The sequence below is a fragment of the Strigops habroptila genome, chromosome 16 (assembly GCF_004027225.2).
Source record: "Strigops habroptila isolate Jane chromosome 16, bStrHab1.2.pri, whole genome shotgun sequence".
NCBI lineage: Eukaryota > Metazoa > Chordata > Aves > Psittaciformes > Psittacidae > Strigops > Strigops habroptila.
In genome coordinates this window covers 5024314-5039519 of record NC_044292.2, presented here as the reverse complement: position 1 = coordinate 5039519, position 15206 = coordinate 5024314, and the positions used below count along the sequence as shown (strand labels likewise).

General features: G+C 46.7%; 1 protein-coding gene across 4 annotated transcripts in view; it reads right to left on the bottom strand.

Annotated features, from left to right (window-relative positions):
* SAMD11 (sterile alpha motif domain containing 11) overlaps positions 1-15206 on the bottom strand; it is a 112674-nt gene that overhangs the window by 59496 nt on the left and 37972 nt on the right. For 3 of the 4 annotated variants that reach the window (XM_030507684.1, XM_030507685.1, XM_030507687.1), the window contains exon 4: positions 11174-11224. The exons of the other annotated variant lie outside the window; for it this stretch is intronic. In XM_030507684.1, coding sequence (XP_030363544.1) covers positions 11174-11224 — 51 coding nt within the window. The remainder of the gene's footprint in view (positions 1-11173; positions 11225-15206) is intronic. 4 annotated transcript variants of the gene reach the window in all.

Below are 15206 nucleotides of genomic sequence, written 5' to 3'. Positions count from 1 at the left end.
TCCCTACAATAAAGCAAAACAAATCCAATATGCAAGAGGAGGAATGTCAAGGCTTGCAGGGGAAAAGATGCAAGGACATTGATTGAGCCAGGGAAGCAGAGATCAGCACCGGTGCGTGCCCATGTACCTCCTCACAAACCCTCTTCCATCACCCCAAGGACACACATGGGGTTTCTTTTCCTTCCTCATTCTTAGCCTGGCCAGCCACAAGTCCAGTTCGAGAGTATATTCCAACGGTATCCCTGGCTCAGGATTCACCAACTCTATTTACTCTGCAGTGACTTACTTTTACATGGCATATGCACCCCTTCCAGCCAGGCCAAGTCCCAAGGAATGACAGAGACTCTGCAGCTCCAAGAGGTGACAATATTGCCAGAGCCTGCAGAAACACAAGTGATCTTTGTTGCTCTGCTGACCTCCTCTCTCCTCTTCATCTCCCCAAGCTGCTGGTGTCAGGATCAGCCCAGTGTCACAGCTGGATGACCGAGCCCAAAGAGTGGTGGGGAATGGAGTTCAACTAAACACGGGTTAGTGGTGGCCTTGGCAGTGCTGGGTCAACAGATGGTCTCAATGATCTTAAAGGTCTTTTCCAACCTAAATGATCCCATGGTTTAGCAACCAGCAGGAAGTGTGAGTGCGTTGCTCAGGGGTATCCAAACTGGAGCCTATGCCCGGGGACAGGACAAGCATGTAAATCAGTCGGTGACTGTGAGAAGGGAATAATGAGCTTTTTATGGAAGCCATTAAAAGGACAACCCAGATTGGTCTATAAATACTGTTGCATCATTACAGCTCTGAGAAACCACCTTACATCACAGCACACGTGTGGAATGTCAGGATTGGTGTAAAGTAACCACTCAAAGGCTCTCGATTTCTTAGTTAGCATTCTTTTAAACCCAAACCAAAACTAATAACCCATTTCCAAAGAAACATACTGATTCCAGTCCAGCCCTTGATAAAAATCCACCTTGAGTCTCTCTCCTATGAGCTGCTAAATGTGGGGCTCATTGAAAGGACCTGAGAAGAGAGACATGACCTGGGGATTGCTGGCCATTGTGCTGCCGCAAGAGAAATACCTGACTGCAGCTCCCACATCAAATGCCACCAATATCACTCCTTTTCCCTTAACCTGCAATGTCCAGCCTCTGTGGGCCATTTAATCACAGATCCATTGATTTTTAAGCCCCAGAAGGGACTGTTATATCTACCTCGCCTGACCTCCTGCGCAGAAGCTGTCAGAGAATCACCCCATCGCACTCCCAGTTAATAGTGGCAGCTCGGAGTGAAAGAGATGTGTGACCTTGTCTCTGCCCACCCTCCATCTCACAGCCCCGACCACACCGAACCAGGTGCTCTGGGAGGAAAATAACCTCTTCCAAGAGCTGATGAATCCTCTCAGCTTCTTCCTTATGAGGATGGAAACCTCCCTACCCAGAGGAAAAAAGCACATCTCACAAGATGACCATTCCAAGTCCCTGCTACATGCACAGCACCACATCAGGATCATCAGGATCACTCCAGCAGAGTCATCTTGGGACAGGGAACTGCAAAATAACTTTCTCCTCAGCACGTCTTGGTTTGCCCTTGCGTGGCCTTTGAGTGCCAGGGGTCCTTGAGCACACAGGCAAGGTCGCTGCCTCCGACGCTCCCAGGCAGTAAACCCAGGGTCACTGAGTCAGCACAACCAGAGAAGGGATGTGGATCAGGGAAAGCTCGCAGCTCAGAGCGATCAAGGGCTCTTCCCCTCCTCCCTCACCCCTGCTTATCACCTTGCACACAGCTCAAAACATCCAGCAGCATCTCCCTAATCACACAGCGCGCAGCCAACACCTCTCCTCGCAGGTCGACGGTGGACAGAACAGCCAGAGCAGGATAAGACCTAAAGCTGGGCACAGGAGGATTTGGGTCAAGGATTTGAACGCTCTGATCAGGTGACTACTAAAGAAGTGGATGGGGCTGGGGGGTGCAAGGGGGAGCAGTAGGGTTTGCTGCACTGCTAAGCAATAGGCAGCATGACCCGCTGACAGGCTGTCACTTTTCCATCACAGATAGGCGGATAAGCCCCAGGCAAAGAAGCTGGATGCAAGCGAGCCTGTGTATGTGCAGCTCTGAGGAGCAGAGGGGCTGCCTCCTTCCTCAGACCTTTCCATGCCTTTACTGCCTCTCCCCACCCTGCTTCTCACAGCCCAGGACCTCTCTGGGCTCAGCTCCTCTGACCTGGGCACCATCAACCGCAATGGGGCAGAGAGGTGGGAGATGAGCTGCCTCTGATGCACTTTCTGGTTCCTTATTTCCTAGGTTCATCTCTAACTTCTCTCTGCTGCAAAAGCCTAGACCAATGTATTCAACACAAAACCCTCCTGGTTACTCCCTGTCCTTCTTAGAGATCAGTCTTGACAGACCTTGACAACTGACCAGCATCCCACTTCTGCTTCTTGGTATCTCCACCTTCTGATGAGGTGTCACCCATCAGACACAGGCAAAAAGGGAAGGAAAGGGGAAAAGCAAAGGGAAAACAGGGAAGAGGGAGGGTAAAACTTTACCAACTGAAGGGAGCTGAGAGGCCTGAAAATCCCAACCCCAACCATGAGCAGTACAGCCCTAATTCTCCCTGCAGAGTTGTCTTGGGGGAAAAAAAAGCCAATCATCCTGCAATGTACCAAGCAAAACGCTCATAAAATTTCATTAATGCTTATGACAGTTCATAAAGATGATCAGTAGAGCTGGCAACTCCAAAATTAGGTGGAAATAAGTATAAAGATGTTTTTATTGTAATCCTGCTTTGTCATTTGGCTCTCTGCATGCCCATAAATAACAATAAGATGGAACTACACCACAGTGACGATGGACTGGAGATGGGGAAGACATAAAGCACTGAGATGTAGCACAAACCCAGTCTATCATAACTGACACCTTGTTCTGACAGTCATTTTGACAAGTCCCATCCACTAAAGTGCTACAAAAGCATTTGGAAGGGGGATGCCCGTGGTAGACGTTTTAGCCTCATGCTTCCCCTCCTGTTTGCAGTAATGCAGATGGGGTTTTGGAGTTTGGGAAATTAATGTATCCTGAATCCTGCATTTGCACCACAGTTGTAATCTTGGAGCTACAAATCTCACTGTGCAGCAGGATAAAGGAGCATGGTGACTTGTGCCCCCAGCTCTCTTCTGAAGCAGGAAACACAAAGATTTTGGGCTCTTTTTCTCTCATAAGCACATAGAGCCCAGTACCCCAAGAGAAGCCTGAAGGTTAGCCACAGGCTCTCTTTCCCCACCTACCATTTACTCTTAGTGCAGGTGTTCATCCAAGCACACACATAACCAGACCTTTGAAAACATCTTTGACTTCCACCTTTCCCACACACACTCATTGGGCAGCAACTCAAAACAAACTCACCACGGTTCAGAAGGACCTTCTATAATGGTCCATCTCCATGGGCTCATCTGCCACAACCGCTACAAGTGTGTGTGCATTCTTCCTCTGAACATCCATCAGGCCCAATGCTACTGATCATCCCCTCCCTGAGCCCAGGCTGCAGCTCCTTGGCCACTAATAGAGGAAGTTTCACTGAGAGAGTCATGAAGGCAGCCGTGGCAAGCAGAAATGGAGCTGGAGGGACTCACTTACTGTGGGTCAAGAGCATTTCATGACTACCTAAACCTGTCTCGTTCTCCTCTTCCTCTGCCTCCTTACTACACAGACCAGTTTGTCATGAAGACCAACCTAACCACCCCAGATCTCCCCGTGTTCCTAGGTCTCCCATGCTGGATCTCCAATCTCCTCCCTTAAAAACTACTTCTGAAACTCCGTTACCTGTCAGAACCCAAGTCACACTGAGCCTCATCCCCTCAGTTCCTCCTTGCATGCATGCAAGTGCAGGGATGGACAAGTAATTCCTCTGCCTGCAGCACCAGCAGCCTGGAGGCGCTGCATTTTAACCCTGACAGAGTTTTTTGGCACGTCTGATCTGCACCAAAATCAATGGGCTTGTCCTGCTGGTATGCGGAGGGTTCCCTGAAGTTTTGGACTTGTCTAGATGCTGCATCCCAATGATGCTCTGTAACTAACAGGAATGTTTTGCTCAGCCAGTAGAAGAACATGTCGCTGACATGAGCTGCTGTGCCTAATGGATGTGAGGTCTCTTTAAATATCCCAAATTCTCCTCATTTTCTCAATTCATTAAGCTGCCTGCTTTGAACTGATGAAATATTAACATCCTCGGATGAGCAATTTTCAGTGGGTGACAGGGTATAAGTTTAGACAATGAGCAGTGGGAACTGATGAGCTACAGGAATCACTCACATATGCAATGTATTAAGGGCAGGATAGACTTAGATTTGAATCCCTTTAATTACACAGTAGAGTGTGAAGAGGGAGGTCAGAAAACCGATTCCAGAACATGCCCTTGAAGTTCTGATCCAAGACACAACCTAAAAGCAGGATGTGATTCTCTTGTCGATCGCTGTATGCAGCTGAAGTACACCAAGAATGCTTCCCCAAAGCTGCAGTTGTCCATCTCAACAGTATCCCAAAGTCTTAAGATGCCTTCACATGGACAGTTCACCCAGAATCCTTTCAGTTGCCCTGCAGAAGGCCCATCATACCCCCTCTCCCATGACAGATACACCAGAGGTGACAACACACTGGGGATAGCATCACTCTGCATTAAATATTCCCTCATTTCTTGCAGGTATCCAACTGCTTTTCTCACCTCCCTTATTTGAAATATAATTGTATGCCTACAGCCAAATGAGGCCTCCTGGGAAGGAGTGGAAGAGCAAAAAGTGCTGCTAATGAAATAAGGAGGAAATAATTATTTCAGATTAAAGCATACTTTCCAGCAAATGAACAGGTACTCATTTTCTCTTCCCTCTTCATCTGTCCTTCCCTAAAAGTACATTCATTCCAGAATCTGCACAAACAAGGCCATAGATAAGGCTTATCCCTACAGGAAAGGGAGAAGCAAAAGCTGCTCAGGTAACTGCTGTACATGACTCCTTGAAAACCCCTCTAATTCCACCCAGTGAATGACTGGCCTAAATTCACCTGCTCCCATGGGCCTTGGGGAAAGTCCCGCCTGCAGCCTCTGTGGAGCCCAGGAATACACTCCACTTCTTCCCTTCCAGCAAGATGGTGTCAAGAACCACCTTCTGTTTCCTGCCAGCACCAGTCTTTTGGGGGGTTAGATCCACACATAAAAGGAAACCATATACTCTACAGCATAGAGCCAGAAGTCTCTCCTGTTGCCACCCAAAGGCCCCAAAAAGCAGCCCATACAGAGCAGCTCCTCGCATTTTATCTCAGTATCCACACAAACTTCACTTGGATGCTTTGGGGGTGATCAAACGCAAGCAAAGCAAAGTTTGCTCCTATTTTTAACTACAGAACTAGAGGCTTAGCTCCGTGGCTGAACCTTCCCAAATGCTCTTCATTCCGACACAGAATGTTCTTGTTGATGTTTACCAACTATGTGGATTTGGTGTGGATTTACTTTACTTCTCTTCTTCCAGTTCAACGAAAGAACACATCCATCTACTTGTTGGGCAACTATTGTCTAAAAGCAAACAGGTATGTCTCTGTTTGACGAACAAACGGAGATCACCCATCTGGAAAGTCTTTTCCTTCCAACATATTGTCTCCACATAGCCATGCCTCGACTGCCAACAGCAATGGAATTAGCCAAGAGCTTCCTTGTACTGATTGGCTGTGCCTTCAGGAAGCACGTCCTGGTTCACAGCTTTAACAGCTACAAAGGTAAGAGTTCTTTGTATATTCCCCCAAGATGAGGGTTAAAACATGTCCTTAAGCAGCCCAGGTCCCAAAGCCACAGCAGAAATGATCTGGAAGGGCTGAATTCAGCCCCATGTTAAGTGTCCTCCCTATACCAGTGCAGAAGTCACGGTTAATACATTCTGCAGTGTTTCACTGGGGTCTTTTTAAGCTTTGCCTAGCATACAGTCAAGAGCTGTCCTCCAAAGTCACCTTGAGTTATGGAAACAGCTCTGCAGCTCTACATAGAGCTGGTGTTCCATAAGTATTCTCTGCCCTGACTCAAATCAGGTGGGCAAAAATCACCTCGTTCTGTTTAGTTCAGCTCACCATCAGCTTTTGCAACTGGGGCTACTGCTCCAGCCCTGCTGCCCATTGGTGTGGAGGCAGAAACCAGGGACTGACACGGGAGGGTGAAGGCAGGTCCCCATTTGAAGGCTCTCTTGTCCCTCTGCCACTGTCTGATTTTCCTGCTGTAACTTACAGGCGCTTATCTGACAAGCACCAGCTCTTTTAGCAGCGGATGCTGAAGACTGCAGGGTGTTAAGGGGTCACATCTAGCTTCCAGCTGCTAAAAACTTCTTGTGACCTTTTAGCACCTACTTCAGTTCTTCTGGATTAAAAGGCAAAAGCTTACTAGGGAAAAGAAATAATTAAATAAACAAATAAGACAGCCCAGAAGCCATCCTATATCAATCCTCAAAGGGCAGGGCAGCAGGATGCTCTGGCACTTGATAACGTTACCTGTATCACACAGCAATACTTCCTGCTGAGTCAGGATTGGCCTTGACATGTTCAGAACTGTCTACGTTTCAATTCTCCTCTCCTGCTTTCCTTTTCTCTCTGTGTGTATCTTTCCAAAGGAATGAGCTAAGTCAGTGAATTCCCCTTCAGTTTGCTTCTCCTGACCCATTTCCCATGTATTTTTCATCTACTTCTTCCACTTGGCCTGATTTGTTTCATGTCCTCTTCCTTCTTGACCAACCTGCTTAATTCCTCCTCAAATACAGGTTTCTAAAACCAAACATGTCCATGTAACAACCCAGTTTAAGTGCTGTTTAACCCCAGTTCTGGCCAAGGAAGAGTTGATGCCAGGATTAAATCAAGGTGGAAAGGCTCGCCAAGTATGTTATAGTCCAATTTAAACATACACTTACACATGGATACACAGGCTCTTGGCCAAAGATCTGTCTGAAACACATTCTAATACTGTTCATGCCCATCCAGAAAGGCTGGTTACACACCACTGTAATCTTTGTTTTAATTGTGGTTGTTAAATGCGTTTTGTTTGGTCTGGGCAAACAGTGCGTTTGTTTTCCTTCCGTCTCCTTAGGCAGCCTTCATGTGGGATAGACCTGGCTAAAACCATCCCCAGTAAGCTTGGAGTGTCCCCTCAAGTGGCTTTTTGTGTCCCCTCATGTGGCATGCTCCTGCCTCTCTCCTTTGTCACTGGTTTAAGCCTGCACCAGCACAGGACTTTGAAGACAGAAATGCTGCCTCGGATATGCTGTCAGGGCTTGCTTATCATGCAGCCCAAAGCTAAAGCATGGGGCTCAATTCTCTGCTCCTTGTCTTTGTGTGCAGCTTGAACCAAATTACACAGCATCTTCTTTGCTACCAGCCAGGTCATCTTTAACAAGGACACCAGTGAAAAACTCTCCACTTCCTTGGAAACAGGGATGGTTTAATTGCACTGTCAGTGCCTTGAAATTCTCAGGTGGGCAAAATGCTTATTCCACCCTGAGCTGCATCCCTGCATGGCATTAACATGCATGGCCTCTTATCTATTCCTCACTCACCTCCCTGCAATTCCCTCAGGACATCAAGTGGCAACAAATAGAAGGAAAATCCTGTTCCTGCCTGGAACTCCTTTTTAGGCCACAATTTATTTTCATGAGATGCCTCAGCCTCAGGAAGGTAAATCCTGCCCGTGGTGCTGAGCAACTGTGAGAGACACTGCAATCAAGGGCAGCCCAGAGCACGCATCTTGTGGCAAAGACCAGGCTTTAACCTTGTGTTTAGCATTGCAAAATAACAGAAGTGCATCACTTACTGAGCAACTTTCACACATTTCAGCAAATTATTCCAGGAATGACGTGTCCATCTAAGAGAATTCTACCTTAAAAAGGGAATTTTCAAGGAAGACTAGCTATAAACAAAACCTCAAACCTCTATTAACCTCCAAGCTTAAAAGGGAAGGGAGCAAAGCACCTGGCAAGACAAAGAGAGATCCTAATCTCCCCTTTGAGGACAATTCTCCTACCTGGAGCTTTTGGTTCTTTGCATATAGAATGATTTGTACCCAATTAAATGCCTTTTTATCCAGGACAATGCAGACAGCAATCCCAAGGTGGAATCAAATGAATCCAGGTTATTTTCTGACAACTTGGAAAGGAAGATCAAAGACAAACTTATGAGGAAGAGGCAGGTGAATGAAGAAGGCAGTTCTCAGCCCTGCCTGATTTAAAGCAGCACAGTGACGGTGTGTATTCACATCACAGTGATGTCCTGGCATGGCTTTGGGGCGACCTGTGTAACTCCCATGTGCTGAACTACACAGGGCACTGAGAACAAGGGTCAGCTAAACCTTTTTGCCACTCCATGATGTATTCTCTATATACAGAACTGTGTGACAATGTAGGTCACTTAAATACATACCACCTTTGTCTGTACCAACACATATACAAATGACTTTCTTTGGCACACAGCACATCATATGTTGTTTTCTTCTGAACTAGATGAATGATTTTTGATAGCTGGACTGTTTAACCTGCAAAACCTCTATTCCCAGGAGGAACTACCAATGTTTGTGCCTGGAGAGAGCTAAACCGAAGGGAACAAACAGTTAAGGTGAGGAACCTCAAGAAGTGCACTTGTTGATATAAAACCCAGACCGTTACTTTATTCTATGCATTGGAAGATCAGATTTTATTCCTTTTTTAAGACAGGGAGTCTCATTTCCAAAGGTGTTTGCACCCTTTGTGCAGGATCCTGCTTCACATGCTATTAATTAAGGCTTGTGTCAGCGCTTCCATTACAAAGCTCTGTCTTTCAGGAGTTTATAACCCAGTTGTAAAACTCTGCTCTGGGCTGAAATTTATCATGCAAGGTTCTGCCTGGAAGGAATCCATTCCTTTGTGGTTTAGAGTCCCAAAAGCTTATAGCAACAAACCAGGGATTTTATTCTAAAGGCTGCCATATAAACCCCCTCCCTCGGCTGGATTTTACAGGAGTGCTGGGTGAGATGTGCTCTCTAGATGGGCTTCTAGACGCTCACTGATCCGGGTGGGTTTTGTGTCCTTAACATAGTAAATTTTAGGAATTATGGGGGTTTATGCTTCAGGGCCAAAGTCTGTGCTTACATACATACCAGTGAATACCTCTGCCCTCATTCATTCCCTAATGGAGTGTGAATCAGTGCAGCTTTCCCACCCTTCACTCGCCACTGCCTCCCCTGAGCCTCATGGGGATGCCAGGACATAATTCATACTCCGGTACTCAATGAAACAGAGAGGGACTTGTCTCTCCACGTGCACTGTTCAGGCTATAACCTTCATGCACCAGTGTTAGCAACACAACAGCCCAACCTGTCCTCAGGTACAACAATACCCCTGTCCCTGGGGTAGGGAGGGAGTGGGTATGTGTGAATGGGTTAAAATCACAGACACTACTTCTCCTTCACTTCTCTGCTGCTCAACTTCACTCTTGTGGGAGGAGCACAGAGAACAGGGGCAGAACTTGTTATCACTGCACTTGATGGGCATGTGATGGAGATGGAAGTAATTTCTAATGTTATCTGCTCCTACCACTGATGCTTCCACTTGCAAAACATTCTGAGGCTTGCAGATACAACAGAGATGCCCACATCACTCACAATAAGGATAGGTACATCTCCCTAAAGCTCTTAAACAATGTTCTCTTAAGTCAACACTACATTTGCTGCACCGAGTCTTACACACATTAAGTCTTGTCACAAAAGTCATCAGATAAATTTATTTGCACTCCCTTGTGCAGACAATCTGCTCTCTACAGAGCACGAATCATTACTTCAATGTTTGTGTAGTGTCTAGCATGCAGTGCTGGTGCCAGTAGTAGTAGTAGTAATATTTTCCTACTGTTTTGAAGAACAGAAAGTTCACACACAGCATCAGAAACTACTTTTAGCAAAACAAAAATGTTCTTAGTGGACTGCTACTTGCAGGCAGATCCAATGGAGCAGGCCCTGAATTCCACAGTATCCACATGGGTATGATGCAGATACAGAACCAGATTCTGGACTATTCTACACCCCATCTATCTCTTTTCTATGCTGCACAGATGAAGTTTGCTTGTTGGAGGAAACAAGCAGTACCAGGCTCAACCATTTCACTCTGATGTGACCATTCAGCATAAAACGCAAGGTTCAAAATGCCAGTTTTCTTCTTTTAATGCAAGTTTCTGCAGCTACATTTTTAAAGGATTAGAAAAGTTTGTGACTATTATCAATGAAAACGCACCATGCTCAGGATATCAACCAACCCAGAAATCACAAAGGAATATTCATGTTTGTAACTGGGTATCTTCCATTTATGAATTTCCACCTTCTTAGGGTATCTGTGAGTGCAGGAAACCAGACTTTAAAACCGATCCACCACTGGCAATCCTTCTCCTCTCACAATTCAGGCTTCTATCTCATTTCTTTTATTTATGCTTTGTAAAACACTTGTCATTATTTGAACGTCAACTTTCACCCACTTGTAAATCCTCCTGCACTGCCCTTTTGCAGCTGTACTTCAACCCAGTCATACTTCACAGTGCCAAATGCAGGGTCCTATTGGCTCCAACACTTCAACGCTGCAGTTGGATGACCACATGCATACGTTTCTGCAGGACCAGGGTGTCCCAGGGGTATCATATTATCCAAAGCATCTTTCATCCAGTGATTCTTGCCATTTGCAGTCACAGGCCCACCTTTACAGGTAGCACTGTTAATGTGGTTAAACACAACTCCAGAGCAACTCTGGAGCATCAGTCACTTTGGCCTTCAATAGGCCTTTTGCACAAAGAATCACTTCTGCACATGAGATGCAGATTCTCATTTCTTGTGTCAGGAAATAGATCTGGGCCACCCCAACCCTGCATGCTTCCAAAAAGGAACTAAAGCAAACATATCAAAACCAATAATGGGCTTTCTTCAATCTAATCAATTCTTTCTCCCAACGTAAAAGGCTCTTTCCCCCCACAATGTTCCCCCAAATAAAAACAAAAGGAAGGATATTAAGGGGAGAAAAAGGAACAGAAGAGGAAGAAAAAAAACCCCACAGCACTGACAGAAATGTTCATTTACATCTAACAGCATCCATATGCCAGTAACATACCATAAACTCTTAGCCTACCATACAAAGAGGGTGCCCCAAAATGGTACCTGCAAGAGGTCTCTCGGAAGGAGATGTTTAAATCCCAGTGGGTGTGTATCCTGTTAACAAACAAACAGAGAGGTCAATGGCACATGCTCAACACTGCATCTCTTGCCACTTAAAAGATCTCCTCCCTCCTAACAACCCACCCATGGGTCCTCTGCCTGGTCCTCAACCACAACTACAGCCACCTTCTTAGCCATGGGGTGCTGTGAGGAGCCACAGTGCACATGTCCCCAGCAGGACCCGCTGCTACAAATGAGCCCTGCAGGTGAGCTGTACAGCGGTGAGAGAACTCCTCCCTGGTGCATGCAGCCTCTCTAATAGGTGTGGGGACTGCAGGATGCTGTCTCAACTAATAGGGCACGTCCAGAGGAAGCAGCAAGAGCTAAGCACTGACATTTCATGAAGGAAACCCAAATGTGGCTGCGCTGCATTCCCTCCTCCGCACCCGCCCCAGCTGTAAATAAATTATTAGCCATTTCCCACCTCGGAAATTAATTTCACATATTCTGTCACTCTGCTGCTGACAAGCAGGAACAGCAGCTTCTGGATGAACAATGTTCTGAATTAACACAGAGCAGCCAAGGGACTTGGGAGTTTTGCTGTTGTTCTGCTTTTTCCCCCCTTGCTACTAGACAGCATCTACACCAACCCAGAGGGCTAAGGCAGATGCTTGACCTTCTGTGGTCTGGTGTCTCCACTCGAGCACTGAACCCCCCCGCCATCCCATGGAGGTCTGTGACCACCACTGTTTCTCCATGTCAACATGATGGATGAGGATCCCATCCATCTGAGCCCGGATCCTTGCACAAACCCACTCCCACATCTCTCAGCATCGGGCAGTGAACATGCTGGTTCTTAGCTGTGTGTACAGATCAGCTCCTACAGATGTAGGTTCCCAAATGCATTAAACAGAAGTGGCTGAAAATATGACAAGTAGCAGAGGCCAAATGTACTTTTGTGCATTTTGTGTATCCCAACAGCATTCCTGCCCATGTCCTCAACTAGAAAAAGCAAGTGTGTAGCTGAAGACCATCTGACTGCAGAAGCAGCCTAATCTAAAACCTGCTGAAGTGAAAGAGAGCCTTTCTCCCTCTTTGAATGTGCTCTGAATTGGGCCAGAAAGCACTTAAGCATGACCAGGGAAGTCAATGGGACTTAACTCAGGTTTGAGTACCTGTTTAAGTGCCTTCCTGAATGGGTGCCTCGGCTTCGGCCTAGCTCAGAAATCAACTGAAAACAACTCTTAGCACGGAAACAATTTCACATCCAAGACATGATGGTGCCGCAAGTTTTACTAATGTGATCCCTTTTGTGCTCTCAGAAGGGCAGTCTGGTTGCTCTCTGAGTAGTTCTTTTAGGGGATTGTTACATTATAGTAGATATTAACTTCCACCAACGAAGCTATGCTCAGAGCTCTACTCAGTAATTCCACCTGTTCCTAGTTTTTCCTATTTTTCTTCCTCATATGCAACAATTTAAAAGACCTATCGCAGCTTTCCATCTTCCCAGCATTTTATTTGCAATAGAAATGGAATAGGCACTTCCCAGCTACTGAGCTGATAGCAGTAACAGTTGTTCTTCAAAGTTAAACTCCAGACATTTGAAAGAACAGACCAAACTGGGGCATTGAGTAATATTTCCATGAACTGAAGTTTGGCCAAACTCTGGGACAACATTTGGACTTTCCAGGTAAGTTGCTCTGAATCCAAAGTTCAAAGCAAATCCAAAGCCCTGATGGGACTAACAGGCCCAGAAGGGTCTGGCCTGCTCACAACAGAGTGGAACTGGGTGGTAAGCCTGATTTCACACTGCTCCCTCCAATACATCCACAAAACCTTCATAAACCCCCTTTAATTCCAGCTCAACACCCTGCACTGTGCAAATCAGATGCTGGGGAGAGCTCCAAACACTGCCTAGCAATGAACACGCGGGACCAGCTGGAAATTAAACTGCTGGAAAGGAACCTTGTGCTTCTCCTGTTTATGCTGAGTTATATATGTGTTAAAAGCCATGTTTCTGATTGATTAGAACTCCACGATCCCTTTCCTGATGAAAAGTTTGCAATTCAGAAAACCTGTGTTCAAGGTAACCTGCCCCATGGGCCTCAGGAGGCAACATGGATTTCCTGCAAGCAACATTCAGAGCCTAACAGTGGGGCAGAGTCCCCCTGTTCTGCTGCACCACCAAAGCTCAGCTAACTACATGCCTGTCCCTTCCACAGATGCTCAGCTCTGGCGCTTACAACATGCAGTAGAATCCACCTACTATAACACTACCTGGCAGGTAAAAAGTGTTTTTCATCCTGGACTCTCAAAGCAGGGCTGCAATGATGTGCTCAGGCAGCAAAGGGACCTGAGAGCAGAGCAGGAGCTTGCCTGGGCTCTGGGATCTCCACTTGGGGTTTAGCCTCTATGTTAAACTCTCAGCCTTCCACAAGATGTAACTTCTCATGGTCTGCTGCAGGTACTGACATGGGCAGACTGCAGAGCGTGGTCCCAGAGTCAGGCAAAGGCACATCTCATAATGAGACTTAGCACAGCTAAACCTCCAAGTGTAAGAACACGGCATCAGGGAGTTAAAGTAGGGGGGGACACCTCACACCAAGGGAATAGCTCAGATCCACACGGAGGCAGAAACATCTATCTGCCGAGATGGATAATTAAACACCCATATTTAGACAAATGGATAGGTGAGAATGAAATTAAATTCTCATTATCTTTTCTTTTGGGGTGGGAGGAGGGCGGGATGAGGAGCAGAACCAAGCACTCGTTCCCCATCTCTACGCCGTTATCACCAATTAGATTCCTGAGGCTAATGCACATCTTGCTGTAAGGGGTTATTCATCCAATTGAAATCAAATTACTAATCATTTGCAAACTATCAGCTACACAAGCCCGTCCTTGGCTTGTATCGAGCATGGGGACCAAGAGCCAGTCTCTTGCAAATTAGTAATAGAAAAGGAGGGGGAGAAATAAAAGCCATCACCAAGCACAGGTGCTACCGCTGCTGTGTCTCTCCCACCTCCTCAGCAACCCAAGGTCTCAGACACACTGTGAGCAGTTAGAAAGTGTTCAGTAGAGATTATAGAATTATAGGGTCATAGATTGGGTTGGGTTGGAAGGGACCTTAAAGCTCATCCAGTTCCAACCCCTGCCACGGGCAGGGACACCTTCCACTAGAGCAGGTTGCTCCAAGCCCCTGTGTCCAACCTGGCCTTGAACACTGCCAGGGATGGGGCAGCCACAGCTTCTCTGGGCACCCTGTGCCAGCGCCTCAGCACCCTCACAGGGAACAACTTCTTCCAGTGTCCCCTGGGTCAGGCCAGGTACCACCACCCTGCATGGAAACAGGGTGCACTGAGGCACACGGTGGGGCCCGTGCAATGCAAAGCACAATGCTGCAGATTGGGAAGGTTTCTTTGCAGGTGCAAACAGAAGCAGGCTGCTTGGTTGGACGGTCAGAGCCAGCTCCTCTCTCCTCCCTACTCTGCCCACAGTGTCTCAGCTTCCACAGTCTCCCTATATCCATGCCATGCTATTTTCAGGCAGCAGCCAGTATTAAGCAGCTTGTGCAGGCAATAAACAGGGGTTGGCTCCTCCAGGAAACCTCATACGTGATGGCTGGAAGAATGGCCTTAAGATTGCAGCATGACTGAGACCTGGACTTGGGGCATCTGGGTTATTCTCCCATCATGGAACTGATGTTGCAAGGGTCAGATACAAGGAGAAACAGAGAGCACTTGTGGGTCAAGATTTCATTTGCTTTCACCCTCACACTCCACCTTGCTTTCTTGTATCTCCTTCCTGGGCACGAAGGGATTTCTTGCTGTTTATTATGTTTTATCCTGCAGCATCCCTGGGAAGTAAGTAGCCATTTTCCCTCCCTCTCTCCCCCCTCAAATATATGTCCTCATTAGGGCAATGACATGCTTCCTGGCACTCTGGACCAAGTCCAGCCTTTGCTTCCCAGAGGGTTCTTTAATATATTTATTGAATACAGTGACTGTTATTAAGTGGTGAATGGCCCAGAGAAAAA